Raw genomic sequence first — 18,051 nt, 5'->3', positions numbered from 1 at the left:
TCTCTCTGTCTCTCTCTCTCTCTCTCCCCCTCTGTCTTTATCTCTCTGTTTCTTCTCCCCCCTCCTCCTTCACTCTGACACTGTTTAACTATTTCTATCTATCACTATCTGTCTATCTAGTTACATAGTGTCTTGGCCAGACTGTGAGCTTGTTCTTAGGACAGGAACTTCTCATTTTTGTCTTTCTATCCCTAGCTCCTAGCACAGTGCCTGGCACACCCCAGGTGCTTAGCTGAGAGACTGGTCTAATAGCGTTACTTTGTCTTTCTGGCTTCTGCTCAATTCAATAAACTTTTATTGAGTTCCAATTATGTAGAAGAAACTTCTGGGGATTAAAAAAATGAAAAAAAGGAGTGGTCCTTGCTCTCAAGGAATTTTAAATTTTCTCATCACAAAAATATTTCTTTTACCTACCTCAGAGGGTTGTTATGAAGTTCCAATAAGATCAGAAATAGAACTATGCTTTGCAAACATTTAAAAGCACCTGAAAACACTCCACTGCTGAACAAAAAAAAATCTGGTAGATCAGTTTGGTGATTCAGCCAAATGAGAGACCGTAGAGATCACTGATGGGAAATTAATTGGCACAATCCAAAGTGCTTCAGAAGTTGGAAAAAAGTCACTCTTGGAATAATTGCAATAAAACAAATGGTTGAACGTACCTGTAATAGGGCTATTGTTTTCTTCCCCTGGTGTCCATGACAGCTGAACGCTTCTTTCAAGTAAACTTGTTAATTCCAAATCAAACGGTGAATTTGGACGATCTGAGGGTCAAACACATCATTACAATCAATAACCTTAAAACAAGGGACCCGCTAGTTACCCAATCCACTCTTCAGAGAGTAACAGGATGCAAGGAAATCTTACAGCCATAATACCATTCTGTCTTAACTTAACATGGCATGCTACTGAAATGAAATGGAAATAACTGGGGTTTCTTGGGACACAGGCACAGATGAAAACTTTTATTGAATTTATATTGCTGAGTTCCACTTGTTTACTTCTCAAGTGCAGATCAATCATTTATAATTTAAAAAATGGAAATTGAAATGCACGGATCACTGACATTTTCTGTTTATGAGTCTTCTCATAAACATGAAGAGATGTTTATATAATAAGTCAAAACTTCCTTTCTACCAAAGGAAAAATGAAGAAGAGCATCTTCTAGAAATGAAGTCTGACAAATACAATGAAATTTACCTACCTCAGCATGCATATTTAAGCCAGATGCTTAGAGTCATTTCCCACTAACAGCAGTAGGTTAGGTTCTTGGGGAAGTACATTTACCTTTGTATGACACTAAATGATCCTTTATTATAATCGTTATATTGCAAAAGATGCCTGTTATCTGAATCTCTCAACTCCCAGATAATAACATGCAAAATGGTTCTTTAGTGTTCCACAGAATTAGTGTGCCATCCTGAACATTCAACTAAGGAAATGACTTTGACCTTGATGTTTAAAAAAACTCCTAAAAACATCTTTATTTTCTTGCTCATTCATGCAGAAGCAGAAACAAAAGATGCCAATAAATGAAAAGCCCACTACCATATAACATATGACTGAAATTAAAATCCAAGGGATAATTATGTACAAAATTAGATTTGCTATTCAAGTGCTAAGTAAAAAAGCAGAATTGATAAATGGAAAATCATCTAGAAAGTAATTTCTGATTTCATTTCCAGGTGCCAGAAAAATTGCATGTCATAAATGCATTATTATTTCCGCTATTCTTTAGTGATTTATATCACATGAACATAAATCAAGCTAACTCTGCATCAGAAAGGCGAGAATGGTGGCAATGTATCTCTTTTGATGCTCTTATTTAGGGTGAAGGTAACAACTTTCCAGAAATAGAAACCAGACATAACCTTCAAAGAAATGAAATGAAAAATAATTTGTGGAATTACATATTTTAAATAGGTTTTTTTTCACTCAGCAAATATATGTGATAACCTTTTAAGGTAATGTGTCATTTTAGAAGGTTCTTATCAAATGATATGAATTTTGTCAAATAGATTGATTGTATAATCATCATAAATTTTTTACAAATGAATGATGGCATGCTGAGTAAAAGAAATTCCAGTGTTAAAATGAAGAAACTATTTATGCAAGTAAGTGACCAACACAATAAAAAATTGACAGACATTTCTCTTTAAAGATAAGCAACAAAAAATGGCATGTAATGGAAAAAATATTGATTTAGAGATGTGAAGAATGTTGAAGAGAAGATGGAAGAAGGAGATTTGAATTAGTTTACCGTAAACAGGAGCTGGAGTTGGAGGAGCCAGAAGGACATTAATATAAAAGAATTTTTTCCAAGTTAGTAATAGAAAGACATAAGATTGTTATAAGCAGAAACTGAATACTATAGAAATTATAAGATGAAGTTTACCTATGGAAACATGGTTCTACTAATCACACAGAAGCAATTTAGAAAATAAATATACTGATTTTGCTAAAAACCACTCCAATTGCTCACTAAACTCTTATTTAAGTAGTTAGTTGTTCATTATGTTTGTATACTACTAGTTGCTAATAGTTTATCGGTATCACAGATATAGGCTTAATAAAAAAGTGAGACAATTAATCTTTAGCTGGACTATTATATTATTCCTAAAATAAAATTGAAGTAAAGATTCTGTTTTTCCATTCTTCAATGAGAAACCTTATGTGTAACTTGTCCTATATTTGTTTAATGTTTGTCTTCTTACCAACAACTCTAAGCATAGCACTTGCAGAAACAATGTCCAGAGATGTATTTGCCACACAAGTGTAGGTTGCATCATCTTCATCACTTATATTCATTATAACCAGATGGTCATTATCGATACTGAACCTGCAAATGGAACAGATTCAGAGTAATCCCAAAGCTCATCCACCATATTGTATTTCATTATTATTTATGGGTACCTTCTTAGCTCTGCAGAAATAGCTTGTCATTATCAATAGAGACAGATGACAAGTTTCCATTTTTTGATTTCTTTTAAAAATTCTGCCAAGATCTATACCCATGATTTTGATTATGCAGTTCCAGAGAATGGGTCAATTTAAAAAACCCGGATAAATGAAAATGAAAACTTACAAAAAGACATATAAACATGGTTACATGGCTTCGCCTGTATCAGTTTATATCTAGTTCCTAATATAGTACTTAGCATATAATGGGTCCTTAATAAATGCTTATAGATAAGATGTGTGTATTTCCACAGAGGAAAAAATTGAGAAAAGCAAAGAAAACCTGATTAATCAATAGGGATGGAAATGTAAATTTATTTCATGGGTTATAAATTCTAAGGGTTTATTTCAAGTATGCAAAATATTTTCTTAGAATTTGCTTGGTTTGTCAATATTATGTGTACTTAAAGCATTTGCAATAATAAATTTATTGAACTGTAATGGATTTCTAAAAACATTTAAGTCATCTCTTTTTTTCTTCTAACATCATTGACTTTCCTTACACAAAAAATTGAAAGAGAGGGAGAAAGGGAAAGTGAAATATGTAAACAATCAGGCAGGAGTATGCACATTCAAAAGTATCATAGAATTATATTGGGAACTTAAGAGAAGTCTCTGCCTTTGGACTAAGAACAAATTTAGGTGTCATCAGGCATATTCAAGGAACACAGATTTATATTTTCTGCTGTTGTCTAAAAAGAGGCGATATTTCATTTAATGGAAGCAATGGTACTCACATAAAATGTAAAATAGTCTCCAGTGAACTTATTAAAATGTGTGACATGGAGAAGAATAACTCCCCCAAAGTGGAGATTTACTCTTTACCCTTAACTTGTCAAAGATGTCAAACTTGCCCCCAAGCCCTTTTAAATATGAAGATCTAAAAAATTCTTGCTTGTTGCTTCACTAGTTTTTATGAAAATAAAATAAAAATACTCACTAAATAATAATAGTAGCTAGCATTTATGCACACAGCCATATATATTATAATCATGTGATATCAGACCCTAGTTTATTGCCTTCCTACATGTGCCATCAACGATAGCTAGCTTTTGTAGAGTGCTTTAAGGTTTACAAAGTGTTTTTCAAATATTATCCCATTTTATCCTCACAACAACTCCAGGAAATAGAGGTTCTTATTGTCCTCATTTTACAGATAAACAAACTGAGGCATACAGATTGAGTTGCTCGGTCACACAGCTAGGAAGTATCTGAGGTTGTATTTGAACTCAAGTCTTTCTGACTCCAGGCTTAGCACTCTATCTTGTTCATCAGCTGGGTAGCTTCTTTTGCCTCAAATAAAAAGTCTTGTATCTTTTGAAGTTTCTGCTGAGGATTTGGTAATCCTCTGGTAATTACAAGCATCACATTCCCTGATTATAGTTATCATAAAAATATTTATGTAGTATTCCACACTCTTGATGAGATACAAAAAGTAGATAAATTATCTAGAACTTAAAGATTTCATCTTTCCAATCTTAAACTACATAAGAGACCCACAGACATAAAGATATGGACAAACTGAGCATCCTGTTTTAATGTCTCTTTCAAGATTTAAACATTTCCAGAAGAGAGAACATAAATATTTATATATTCTTGGTACAGCAGTCTTTAGAAGCACCAAAAATAAACCATTTAGGGAGTAACTATACAAAAACCCTAGGCCAATAGGTAGTTTTAAGTGTTTAGGACAAAAGAGAACAGAAAGAAAATTGGAAAATCATGAGAAAAAATCTTTTGCAAATACCTTCCATCATTTGGCAGCTCACCATTATCCTTCAGCCATGTGAGAGTAGCTATTAAAGTCGGATCATGTTTCACTTTGCATTCAAAGGAAACCCTGCCACCTCTTTGTACTACTTTGTATTCAGGCTCTTTTATGATTCTGGTTGGATCTGAAATTTAAAGTTATTTTTAATCACTTGAAGAAAGCAGAAAATTTGCTGGATGACACATAATGCTTTTAAAAACCAAGACTGTCTGACTTACCTTTGACTTCTAGATGAACATCATTTTTTACCATCCCTAATTTGTTCCTTACTACACATGTATATGTGTCTGCACTATCCTTTTGGGCCACAGGAATTTCCAAAGTTCCATTATCATGAAATACATATATGTTTTCCTGGAGAACACTTCCTTTTGTCCCCTTAAACCTACATAGCAAAATGAATATGAAGAGACAATACTCAACATTCATTTAACCTCAGACACATAAAGCTACATTTTTAAAGGTCAAGGCAAACATTATCTGCATTTAAATGTTAAATTCTATATGAAATCAGGCACAATGATGATGCCTATGAGCCTCCCTGTATCAATATGCATAAAAGTGTGTCTGTACCACAGGTAAAATTAAATAACCCTGGGGGAAAAGTGAGTACATTAGACAACTTGGTTTTATGTATAATTAGGTGCATTAAAATGCATGTTAGTAATAATTTAAAAATGCATGTTAGCAATCATTTTAAAAAGGTTATAAAATAGACAAAATGAAGACCACTCTCCCTGAAGGGCCATTTCCCCTCAGTTCCTAAAAGCCAATGGTAACTAATTTAATACAAAATTTCCCATGCTAGCAGTGACAAGGTAACCAAGAGAGTCCAACTAGAAGACAGAAAGGATGCACACTAGGGTGAGGAGGGGGACTTATGTGAGACAATAACAATGGCAGGAAGTTGTATATGGTGGTCTTTCAGCTGAAGAGATGAAGTAGATAACTGAAAAGAGAAAGCTAAAGGGTGATCCCAGATGTGGGAGTGTTGCCAAATCCCATTTATTGGGGAACCCATTATTTCCAGTTTCTTTTACGTGTTGAACTTTTGGACCCCCTAATTTTAATATTCTAATATTGAATTTTAATATTTTGTTCCTTCCCAGGGTGCTCTTTTTTGGAGCAACTTTTCTAATTCTCCCATCTCCCTTTGTCTCCCTTTGGTTAGGCCAAAATATCCAGAGGGAATTGGTGGTGACAGTGTTGATGACAAGCCTATGAGGCTGTAAATGTAGATGGTTGAGGGAGGAGGGAGGAAGCATGTGGGAGAGTAAAAGATCACAGAATCTTAGAGATGAAAAGATTTTTAGAGGACAATCTAGTCCCACCTCCCACTCAATGTTGCAGCATCACTGATGGGGGCTTACTATCACATAAGGCAGCCTGTGCCATTGTTGGGCAGCTGTGGGCAGTGTGGTCCAGTGGGGAAAAGAATGGATTTGGAATAATGTCAGACTTGCTACATCCTCTTTGTCCTTGGATGAGGCACTTACCTATTTACTTTTCCAGTTTCAATTTTCTCAAGTGTTAAGTGAAGGGGTTGATCTAATTTAGAAGTAATAAACTCAGGGCCAGCTCTGCTTGTACCCCAAAGCAGATTAAAATGTAAAGAGGAAATGTTGAACAATATAAGAAAAATACAACATAGATAACATTAGTGGACATTTAGTTCAAAAGAAGTGAAATTTGACCTCAACACTTACTAGCTTTGCCTGTATATACACATATAGCATACAGTAAGCACTATAGAAATGTTAGTTGTTATTATTATTATTGCTAGCTATATAATTCTGGGCAGCTTAGTTAACATCTGTTTGCCTCAGTTTCCTTGTTTGTAAAATGGGGGAAATAATTGGCATCTACTTCCCATAACTTTTGTGAGGATCAAATAAAATAATTATAAATCTCTTAGTGCAGAGCCTGGGACATAGTAAGCACTATGTAAATTTTAGCTATAATCATTATTATCATTGTTATTATTATGATTATTATTACTAATTTGTGATTTTTCCAAGTCAATATGCAGCCCACAGGGATCTGCTTTTATTTGTGCGATACCTCTGGTATAAATGATTTCCATTGTCCTTTCCAGTTCTAAGTGACTGCTTCCTGCTTCCCCAATTCAATTTTATATTTGCCCTCTTCCTAACTCCTGCAAATTTGTATTCCTCAGATAATGACATTAATGACAAGAAAAAAGAACACAGGGCTAGAAAGGCCGTAGTAAATGTCCATTCATTGTTTCTTGAGGGAATAATTTCTTGTGGGCTTCGAGGTGAAGGTGAGGGTAGATTACACACAAGGCTTTTACATGGGGAATTGCCAGAATCTGAGATGATCCTGGAAAGATCACAGCTTAGGGCAGGAGGACTGCCTGCCTACAACAGCTGCCCTTTCCCAATTGGGGCGTTCCTTTCCAGGCCTACATCACTGGGATAGTTCCATTCCAGCTATTCTTCATTCCACTCCCAACTGCGATTCTGACTCTACAGAATTTGCTACCTTGCTCTGAGTGGCTACCTTCTGTCCTCCAACTCTTTAATTCTCTGTTTTTCATGAATTGTGATGGTCCAAAAAATTTATCACTTACCAACCAATCTTTTGGGTTATAAGACCATAGATCTAGAGCTGCAAGACCATCTAATCCAATACCTTCATTTTACAGATAGGGAAACTGAGGCCCAGGGAGGTTAATTCACTTAAGGTCACACAAGAGAGTAAATGTGAGAGAAGGGACTGGAATCCAGGTCCTCTGACTACAGAACTGATCCTCTTTCCATTTTACCACACTGTAGTCCCCAGGGATAATGAAGACTTTTTTTGGGACATCAGACAAACCTTACCTGAAGCCTTTTTAGCTTTCTATTAAAAGTTTCAGTCTATTGTCTTAGGCTATGAGAACCTTAGATAACCTCCATGATATAATCAGGCATTAGAATAGGACATTTGTGAAAACAATACCAATATTTTTAAATAGATAAGTTTTCCTACAGGAAATAATGATTCTTCTACAAGTGCAAGTCTCCTCTGGTGAAAAAAAAACCCAACAACAAACCCCAAGTTATTTCCAAGGGATTGCACACATAGTATTCTACTGGATGTGAGGTCTCATTGATGTGGGTATTCCTTCCAGAAGAAAAAGTCACAATACATTCAGGATAATCCGCTTATCCTGTGTGACTTGTCTAGGTATTCTAAGAAGTTAACCACAAGGGGTCTACCCAGTATATTGAAGACTTTCCTCTCATTTTCTCATCACTGTAAAGACACCAATAGAACATGCAAGTTGTCCATTTGGTTATTTTTTTCTTTCATTGAACAAATGGCTCATTTTCTCATCCTACAAACAGTATTGGAATAAAATTCAGCATTAATTTATCTCTTTTATTTTTTGAATAATAGGACAACATATTTATTGGTGAACCAATACAAACTCTGGAAGCTTTTAAAAGATTAAGAACACATTTTTTTTATTATAATATGTCAACTCATTTGATCCTCACCCAAACCTTTTTTTTAAACCCTTAACTTCTGTGTATTGGCTCCCAGGTGGAAGAGTGGTAAGGGTAGGCAGTGGGGGTCAAGTGACTTGCCCAGGGTCACACAGCTGGGAAGTGTCTGAGGCTGTATTTGAACTTAGGAACTTCCATCTCTAGGCTTGACTCTCAATTCACTGAGCTACCCAGCTGTCCCCCAAGAACACATTTTTGAGAAGCTTTGCACCAAAAAACTTACCTATCACATGAATATTATTTGTGTTTATTTTGTAAACTATTGATCTATCTATATATTTTTAATTTTATGTTCAAGATTGGTTTATACAATAATAAAACATTCTTTTTCATTAAAACTAATAAAACAAGAAAAAAGAAAAAAAGAAAATTAAGGAAAATATGTCTTAACCTTTTGAAAACAGGTACTGTTCCTTACCATTCGATGGTAGGAATGGGAGAACCAAAGAAAGCACAATCTAACATTGCAGGTCTATCTGTAATGACCTGATAGCGCAAATTTGCTTCAGTAAGTATCCGAGGTGGTTCAGCTAAAAATAGGAAAAATAAAGAGACACATTTCAGACCCCCCAAAATGTAGTCATCTATAGGAATTCGTTTTTATTTCCTTGCAAGGCTTTATGTTAAATATTGCTGCTTTAGTACTGACTGTTATAGATTGACAGGTTAGCTTAGAAAAGAACAGAATTCCACTCATATTGTGTATGTTTATTGAGAAATTAGCCCAGAAGACATAAAGAAGACAAATGTCCTGATTCTTAGCACTTTCACTACCATTTTTCTAGCTTAATTATCTTTCCTGAGTTAAATGATTAATTCTCTATTTCTGAAGCATCTGGAGGAATTCGGATGAAGTCAAATGGCCCTTTCTTAAAATGGTTTTACTAAACAAATAAAGTAAAACACATAGTATTACTAAGGAAACAAATTATAGTGAAATCCAATTATCAAAATATGTATTTAAATAAAATAATTCACAGGCTGATATCTTAAGTCCTGGCAAACTTCCTGATTTTTGCTTTGGTTTTGAAAAGGGAAACACCAACCTTAAGCAGTTAAAGAAAAAAAATCTTCTACTATCTTCAAATAATTTTTACAGAAAGTAAACTTAAACAAATAAAATTTTCTACTTAGGTAATTTCAGTACTAGAAATAAGCTAATCACTTTCCTGAAACATCAATTATAGAAATACACAAAATATAGATCACTCTAAAGAAGCACATTTCTTCTATTGCTATCTAAACATTTTACCATAAGTAAGTGGTATATGTTTTTGAATATATTTGTGAATCAAGTAAAGGCCAAAGATATGATTCCCATTTTACAGATGAGGAATTGGGAATATGAAACAATTTAAAACTATGCCAGGGCCAATGGGCAGAAATGATAGTAAAATCTGGATTTTTAAGATGTTAGTCTTATCTTAGTTCTCTTTCCTATAGAATCAGTGATTCCCAAAGTGGGCGCTACTGCCCCCTGGTGGGTGCTGCAGCAATCCAGAAAAGTGGTGATGGCCACAGGTGCATTTATCTTTCCTGTTAATTGCTATTAAAATTTAAAAAAAACCATTAATTTCCAGGGGGCTAAGTAATATTTTTTCTGGAAAGGGAGCGGTAGGCCAAAAAAGTTTGGGAACCACTGCTATAGATCAAGGAGTCTGGCTAACAATCAACTAAGTAAGAGGTCTTAAAAAAACATTTTAAAAATGCTAGATTAACTTAATTTTATTAAAAAATGAGATCTAAGACACATGAGTGAAAGAGAAAGAAGAGTAATTATGAATTAAATACACTTGATCTTAGCCAAAAGGCCGAGAAGCGATAATTGTGAGTTAAATAGACAGTTACTCAGACAGATATGTACCACAGTGGATAGAAGGCTGGACCAGAAATCAGGAAGAACTGAGTTCAAAACTGGTCTCAGATACCAATTCCACTTTGTATCTGGGAACAAGATGCCCCTACCAGGATAAACTCATCACTTCTAAACTCACTACCATGCTATTTATTCAAGCCTTGATTGACACAACCTCCCTCAGCCTGCTCTCTTCTCTGCCTGGAGGACAAAGTCCCAAACTCCTCCCAATACTTATCTTTAAAGAGGGCAGAAACAAGAATCTAGGATCTTTATTCCACTTTTCCTCTGCTGCTCTGCTTGTTTTCAACTCCACAGAACAAGATCCCCTTCCTGTCCCTTCCACCTTATTTTTCTGCCCCCCCCCCTTTTGTATATTATCTCTCTCTTTAAATTGTGAGCTCCTTGAAAGTAGAAACTGTCTTTTTTTAATTCATTGTACATAGGAGGCAAAAGATGTTTATTGGATAGAATTAGATTGACCCTAGGCAAGTCACAAACCTCAGTCTGTCTACCTCTGTTACTCAACTGTAAAATGAGGATAACAATAACACCTTACCTCCCAGAGCTGTTGTGAGACTCAGATGAGATCATATTTGTAAAGAGATGAGCCAAGTGGGTGGCACATAGTAGGTGCTATACAAATTCTTATTCTTCCCCTGCAGCCCACATGAACAATGAGGGAATACTTTACCTAAAACATTCACAAATGCATTTGCCAGCAAGTATCCATATTCATTAGAAGCATTGCATTGATAAACAGCACTGGAGCTTTCTTGAACATCAGAAAAGAGAATGGTATCGCCATCTATTTTTCTGCTGGGATCATCAGGAGCCACTGTTTGGGTAAAAAAAAAAAAACAAATTTCCCTTGGACTTAGTTGTTTGAAGAAATTAATAAAGAGCTTATGAAAGTTGAGATCTACAGCACCACGTTTCTGTAAAATACAGACATAGAGCTTAGGCAGCTGTCAAAGAAATGAGACCACATGAAAAACTAAAAAAAAATTTTTTTTAAGTTAAGGAGCTTATTTGGAATCTGAATCAGATTTTAATTTTTAGAGTCTGAAGAGATGATCTGTTCCAACAACAACAAAAAAAATCACCCATCCATGAGCAGGGCTAAGAAGGTGATTCATTTTTAATACTTATTCAGTCTTAAGTGGATAAAGGAGATTTTTGTCCTTCTAGAACTCAGCCTGAAGAATATTAAAAACATGGGTAATACCCACTCAGAAAGAATGAACAATTACACTGAAAGACACTAGGTGGGCTTTAGACAAGTTGAGATTTCCTGAAAAGGAATCAGCATACAAAAAAAAAAAAAAGCAAACCAAGAATCCCCTCCCTAGCTCTAGGCCTTAGTTTCATCTTAAAAATGTCCAGGTAGAATTTGATGATCTCTAAGATGGGAACTGTGGCTGCTGAGCTCTGTCCTCTCATCAAACTATTTTGCAGCTAATGTCCTATCCCCAGAGAGGGCTCTCACTCCAGCGGCCAGGGAAGATGCCATCATCTGGCCAAGTCCACTAGGACAGGGTCCCTCTATTGAAAGTTATGATACCTATAAAAGTGGATCATCGGGGCAGAAGAGTGATGTGTAGAGCAAGAAGATTAATCCAGGGGCTGGGGAAAGGTGTTGTCTTCTTGGTGTTTGCCTGCAAAGGTTGGGCATTACTGGGTGGGGGAAGAGGACTTTATGCTAGAAGACCTCCTAATTAGGGCAAGGCAAGGGGTACTCGGGTTTCATCTAGAATCTCTTGTCTCTTCCTTAAATACATTCTAGCTCTGTCCAGACCTACATCTCCCCTCCAGAACATTAAGCTTCATGTTAAGTGAGCTTGAGACATCATTGAACTTCAAGCTCCTCTAAGCCTAGACGGGAGGTGCACCATATTGAAAGATGTTACAATGGTGGAGAATAGCCTTGCACATTCTATCCCTAATTGCTTATTTTGCACTACCATGAGAATTCCTTCCTCCTCCCTGACTCAGTCACCAGTCTCCTCTTCTTTTCTTCCTAAAGTTTCTTAGCAGAAAAGGTACTAGATCTGGAGCCAGAAATCCCAAGTACCAATTTTGCCTCTGTTAGTGACTCCTTGGGTGACTAGACAAGTCATTTCATTGCTGTAGATCTCAGTTTCCCTTCTGTAGAATGAGATGATGTCTGATATAATTTAAATCTATTCTAACTGATACCAAGAAAATAAAACATATAAAGTAAAGCAAAAGCTAGTTGAAAAAATGCTGCTTTGTCCAAAGATGTTTTTCATTAAAAAATCCTTTTATAAACAAAAATTAATACAATTGAATGAGAAATCTATTTTCCTGCTTTAGAGAAATTTCTATTTTTACCAAAGTTCTACTTTACTGAAATTTATTTTTACAGTTTCTAGTAGCTAAGGGTTAAATTTGGATAAGTGCTAGAATGAGGGAACCTAGGTGTCATATTGGATAGAGTGCCAAGCCTAGAATGTGAAAGATCCATCTTCATAAGTTCGAATCTGGTCTCAGATACTTACTAGTTATGTGACCCTGGGAAAGTAATTTTGCCCTGTTTGACTCAGTTTCCTCATCTGCAAAATGAGCTGGAGAAGGAAATGGCAAACCATTCTAATATCTTTACCAAGAAAACTCCAAATGGTGTCATGAAGAGCACAATGAGTTCCAGAATGATCTGGGCCTGGGCAAGAATTGACTAAGGCTAAAGATAAAGGTTTAATAATGCATCTGGTGCCTAAATAGAATCTGAGCTAGCTGTTTTTTTTCTTTTTTCTTGCTCACCCTTGATGGCAAGAGATATTCCTACATTCTAAAGACTGATGACTGGTTGTTTGGATTGGACTAGATTCAAGGTGGGGAAAACAGATAATTGCGACAAATTTCAAAAGTGAAGAACACTAGCACCTAGCCATTAATGCAGAGATGAACACGCTTCTAAAGTTTGGTTGGGGCTAAATTGATGAATGCTGAGTCTTGCATAACGATGGCAAACAGTCACTGGGGCGGGAGATCTGGAAGAGATGGTTCAGTGACATTTGGGGAGGAGAAAGAAGGGGTTGATATCTTCAAATCCCTGAGGAATAGAGAAGAATGGAAAGCAACTTAATGAAGACAATGCCTTGTGCTCAGATGTTAGGTGGAACCTATGTTTCTTGACTAATGTATGCATATCAAACCCATTCTCCACATCTTTTGGCTAGACATAGGTAGCTCTGTAAATTATTTAGATAAACCTAGGCTTTTGTGGAAGTACTCTGTGACTTCAGAAAGTCTCTGCTGGAGGAGGAAGTAGATGAGGAAAAAATGAATTATAAAGAAAAAAGATTGGAATAAAAATTTTCTCTAAGATGATTGGGTTTTCAGTGAAAACTCTCAAGTCATAAAAAATGAGGACAAATTTACTCCTATTTCTATTGAATTGAATACAACTGAACAGACTAAATAATACATGAGAATACATCAGTGTCATTCTCAGGCAGTAAGTATTACTGGGCTATTATTCAGAATCCCTTTTTGATGGGTGCCAAACCCTTGGTCAAATCCTTATAAACCCTTTAAAATATCCCTCCCCAGAGTTCTACCCCAGGTAAGCCTGCTCTCCAATGATTTTTCCAAAAAAGGTTGGCTTTACTACTTCATGTAAAATCCTCTATTATTTTCTTAACTCAAACACTTAGTTTCTATTAAGTTTACTATGTAACATGAATCAAAATGAACCAAATGGTAGTCTTTCATCCTTTATTTCACCAAGTCTAAAGTGTTGTGGTCATATTTATAACATAAAAATCTCTAAGATTTTTCAGATTAGTTGATGCTACCTTGAAAATTCAACCCAGATTATCAATACTGAAAGGCCATTTAAACCCCTACTAAAGGAGGCCCTCCCTGAACCTCTTTCAAATAAGGCGTCCTTCTGTGGTCAGGACAAATGTTTTTTAAGGGGCCATTATTCCACAATATACTCACAATCGATAACTAATTTCTGAAATCATATGAAATGCTCTACTTGACATAACAATATGAATGAAATCCTGATGATGGATGAGCTTTAAAATATTATATCTGAAGAAAAAACCTGTGAATGCCCACCTACAGAGACAGAATTGATAAAAAGAAAAATTAAAGCCATAGTTGATATATACACATAAAATTTTGCCTTCTCTAAAGGGAGGAGAGGAGGGCAGGAGGAAGGGACATACCTAAGAATTTAATGGAACAAATTAATTAATAAAAAATAAACCTTCCTATTGCACAGTCTAGCTAACAATGTCACACACTTCATTGGCTTCCTAGGGAAAAACCACAACCTGGTATTGAAGTCCCTCTGCAATCTAGTTCTAACCTTCCATTACTAACCTAATTGCTCTAATCTCCTTCATAGACTTTTACATTCCAGCTAAACTGGATTATTGGCTATTTCACAAGCTGGCCAGGTGTTCTTTTGCCTCATATTCTCCTCCACACCTGGAAGGCACACATTTTCATCTATTTCTGTTGAAAGCCTCTTTTTCCCAGGCCTATTCAGTTGTTACTGGCTCTTCTATATCAGTAAAGCTCATATTTCTATGGGTTTTTAGGATAAGTTACCCAACACACTAGTGAGGTAAATAGTGCAAATATTATTTTCATTTTATATATGAGGAATTTGAGGGACAGGCTGTTGACATGGGCTTGCCCACACTCATAGATACAGGAAAAGTCAAAGTTGGGACTAGACTGGACGTCTTACAATTCTGAATTCGGTGTTCTTTTCACTGAACCACACTGGCTTATTATAGTTATCTTTTATCCTCCCAAGAGAAAGATGATCTCTCCACACTAAATTTCCTCTGGAAGCTTTATCTGATTTTTACCCTTCCTTCTTAACTCTCCTGAGTATCATCCCTACTTGCAAACATGTTTTAGTCCCTCCATTCCTCTTAGACTATAAACTCCTTGAGAATAAGGATTATATAATCTTTTTTTTACATCTTTATTTCCCAAGAGACTAACGTAAAGTACATCTTCTATTTTGTTTTTTTTGTTCAGATCTTTCAATCATGTCCAATTCTTCATGACCCCATTTGGAATTTTCTTAGTAAAGATACCAGAGTGGTTTGCCATTTCCTCCTCCAGATTATTATACAGAGGAGGAAACTGAGGCAAACAAGGGTACATGACTTACCCAGGATCCCTTGGCTAGTAAGTGCCTGTGGCCAGATTTGAACTCATGAAGGTGAGCTTTCCTGAATCCAGGTCCAGCACTCTCTCCATTGGGTCGCCTAGTTGCTAACCAGCATCAAATAATCAGAGCTTGCTGAACTGAATCCCCTAACCTTTACAAAGTCTGCTGACACATACTAGCTGTCCTGGAGAGCCTCTCTGTTTCGGTTTATTCATTATAAATGGGAATTCCAACAGCATCTCTTGATTCAGCACTTGAGTGCTATATTTCAGGAGTACTTTGTTAAAGTACAGTGTAACTTATAATTGGTCCATGTCTACAATAGATTGTTTTAGGAGATTCTGAGGGCCAATCTCCATCCCTCAAGCCAAAGGGAAGCTCTGGGTCTGAATTATGTTGCTTGTTGGCACATGCTGAGTGAGAGAAATAGCTCGATTCCTTGCGAATGCTGAGCTGCTCAAGTCCTATCTTCCCATCAAAGTGAAAAGGGAAGGTCAAGTAACTGATAGATGGCCACTAAAACTATGAGACTGGCTGGGTTTTAAAATCTCCATCTCAGACATAAAACATCTTTAAAAGCTTTTAGGCGGCCCTTTTCCTTATCAGTTTATCAGAATGTCTCAGCACTCTTTGTCAGCCATCCTGCTGAAAAATTCCTTTTCATCTTAATCAAGTAGTCTCAAGATATTTGTGTTTGGCAAAGTATTTCCCAGCAAAAATAAATATTTTCCAGTTAAGCAGGGAACAAGCTGGTTTCCCCATGGGGGTATAAGCTACATTTCTACTAAATCCAAGAAAACAGCAACAGTCGCCGTGGCAGAAGGAAGCCCATTTGGAAGCTGTCCAGTGTATGCAATCCACTTACAGAGCTATACCGACCGGTAAAAATGTGTGGCCTTATTAAGGAACTACCTGCAGGCGACTGTGTTGTGCAATTTTGCCAGCAACCCAAACCATGCTTCCTGAAGGGAGAGTTTGGTGATCCAGGTCAAGTGTGTTTAATTCAAATGAACAAAGGAAAAAAAAGGAGCCATAACAATAAAATCACTCCACGGATTTCAGAGGACCAAAGTCGAAGACGCAGGGGTTAGGATAAGGCCATTGGAGTGCAATGTTTAGGAGGAATCCTTTCTTTTTCATGTAAAATCAGCAAATCTTCACCAAAAAAAAAAAAGTTTTCCTCTCTCAGTCCCTGTACAATGACCACTTAATAGCAAGGTTTTAACTTTGTCCAACATCATGATGATGATATTATTAACAGGTTAGAAATAGGGATGGAGCCTCTGATTTCATTGACACAGGATACTCCCAAATGATAAAATTCCCACTACGGATGCAAGTCAGCACCTTTTTCTCAACTTAGAGAGCCACTGATAGCACTGGAGGTTAAAAAACGGCCCAGGCTTGCAGTTCCAACATATGTCGGATGCATTTGAACCCAGGACTTAAAGGTAAGTTTTCCCAAGCTCCAAATAATAATCATATTTTATATTTATTGAGTGCTAAAGCTTTTCCAAAGTTTTTTTTTTTTCCTTCGCTCTTCCTTCATAGTCCTAAGAAAGAGGCAGGACAAGTATCATTGTTATCACAATTTTGTAAAGCAGAAATCTGGGGCAAAAAAAAAAAAGTTCAAGAGACTTTACCAAGAACATTTACCAAGAACCTACCTATAGTAGGTCCAGGTCCTAAACGTAGGTCTCCTGTCTTAAACAATTATCCAATGATTTAGCCATCAAGCCATTTGTTGTAACAAGTATCTGACTGAAATAAAGTGCTGTACAAACTTTAAACCACTAGGTAAATGCTAGTTCCTATCCCCCTCCTCCTCTTCCTCTTCCTTCTTCTTCCTTTTTCTATTTATACCAAACCTCTGGGGGATAGCCTCTATTTTTCACTTCATTATCGGATGGGCTATCCCTATGAGTTCTGCTATTTGAGCCTTGACAATGAATAAGTGAGGACTGTTCCTCCCCTGGGAGAGTTTTTCCTGAGTTACCCGAAGCTCAGCCTCACCTTCACCATTCCTCTACTAGTCATGTTTATTTTATTCATCTATTTTTTAATTTTTTAGAAAAATTTTTTCCATAGTTACATGATTCATGTTCTTGCTCTCTCTCCCCCTCCCACCACCATCCCCCATAGCCGATGTGCATTTCCACTGGTTTCTTCCTGTGTCATCGATCAAGACCTATTTCCATATTATTGATAATTGTTCTAGGGTGGTCATTAAGAGTCTATATCCAAATACAGATAATGTTTAAATTTGATTCTTGGACCTGAAAATCCTTCCCAAAATGGAGTACATATGTGGCAGCTAAGTGACACAGTGGATAAAGCATGTCTAAATCAGGTTGTGGCTAGCTCTTCATTATTTAGCAGATTTAATAAACTCTCTTTGTTACATGGAAAGAAGTTTTGTTTTCCTACGTCATATTTTTTAAAAATTCCCTTGTTCATATTAGAGGAAAAAAAGAATGGTTTAACTGCACCCACAAGTTGGAAAGGAATTATTTTTAAATAAAACAGTAACTGTCTGGAAAAAAAAGTCAGGAAGACTTGAATTCAAATCCAACTTCAGATACTGACTGGATGTGTGATCTTAGACAAGTTATTTATCCTCTGCCTCAGTTTCCTCATCCATAAAATGGGGATGATAATAGCATCTACATCCCAGGGTTGCTATGATCAAATGAAATAATAAGCATAAAGAGCTTAACATAATGGCTGGCATGTAGTTAGTGTTCAGTCATTTCATTCATGTCTGACTCTTCCGGACCCCATTTGG

The 18,051-nt window shown here is 36.3% G+C and overlaps 1 protein-coding gene across 10 annotated transcripts in view; it reads right to left on the bottom strand.

Moving 5' to 3' along the window:
* Positions 1 to 18,051, bottom strand: part of NRCAM (neuronal cell adhesion molecule) — an 86,557-nt gene that overhangs the window by 44,422 nt on the left and 24,084 nt on the right. For 7 of the 10 annotated variants that reach the window (XM_044678572.1, XM_044678570.1, XM_044678573.1 and 4 more), the window contains 6 exons: positions 10,794 to 10,937; positions 8,663 to 8,774; positions 4,948 to 5,114; positions 4,706 to 4,853; positions 2,715 to 2,839; positions 663 to 764 (listed from right to left, as the gene is read on the bottom strand). In XM_044678572.1, coding sequence (XP_044534507.1) covers positions 663 to 764; positions 2,715 to 2,839; positions 4,706 to 4,853; positions 4,948 to 5,114; positions 8,663 to 8,774; positions 10,794 to 10,937 — 798 coding nt within the window. Of the gene's footprint in view, positions 1 to 662; positions 765 to 2,260; positions 2,285 to 2,708; positions 2,840 to 4,705; positions 4,854 to 4,947; positions 5,115 to 8,662; positions 8,775 to 10,793; positions 10,938 to 18,051 lie in introns of all 10 variants that reach the window. The other 3 variants (XM_044678568.1, XM_044678569.1, XM_044678571.1) reach the window with 1 other exon arrangement.

The sequence above is a fragment of the Gracilinanus agilis genome, chromosome 5 (assembly GCF_016433145.1).
Source record: "Gracilinanus agilis isolate LMUSP501 chromosome 5, AgileGrace, whole genome shotgun sequence".
NCBI lineage: Eukaryota > Metazoa > Chordata > Mammalia > Didelphimorphia > Didelphidae > Gracilinanus > Gracilinanus agilis.
Note: the sequence above shows the minus strand (reverse complement) of the source record. Positions and strands in the feature narration are given on the sequence as shown.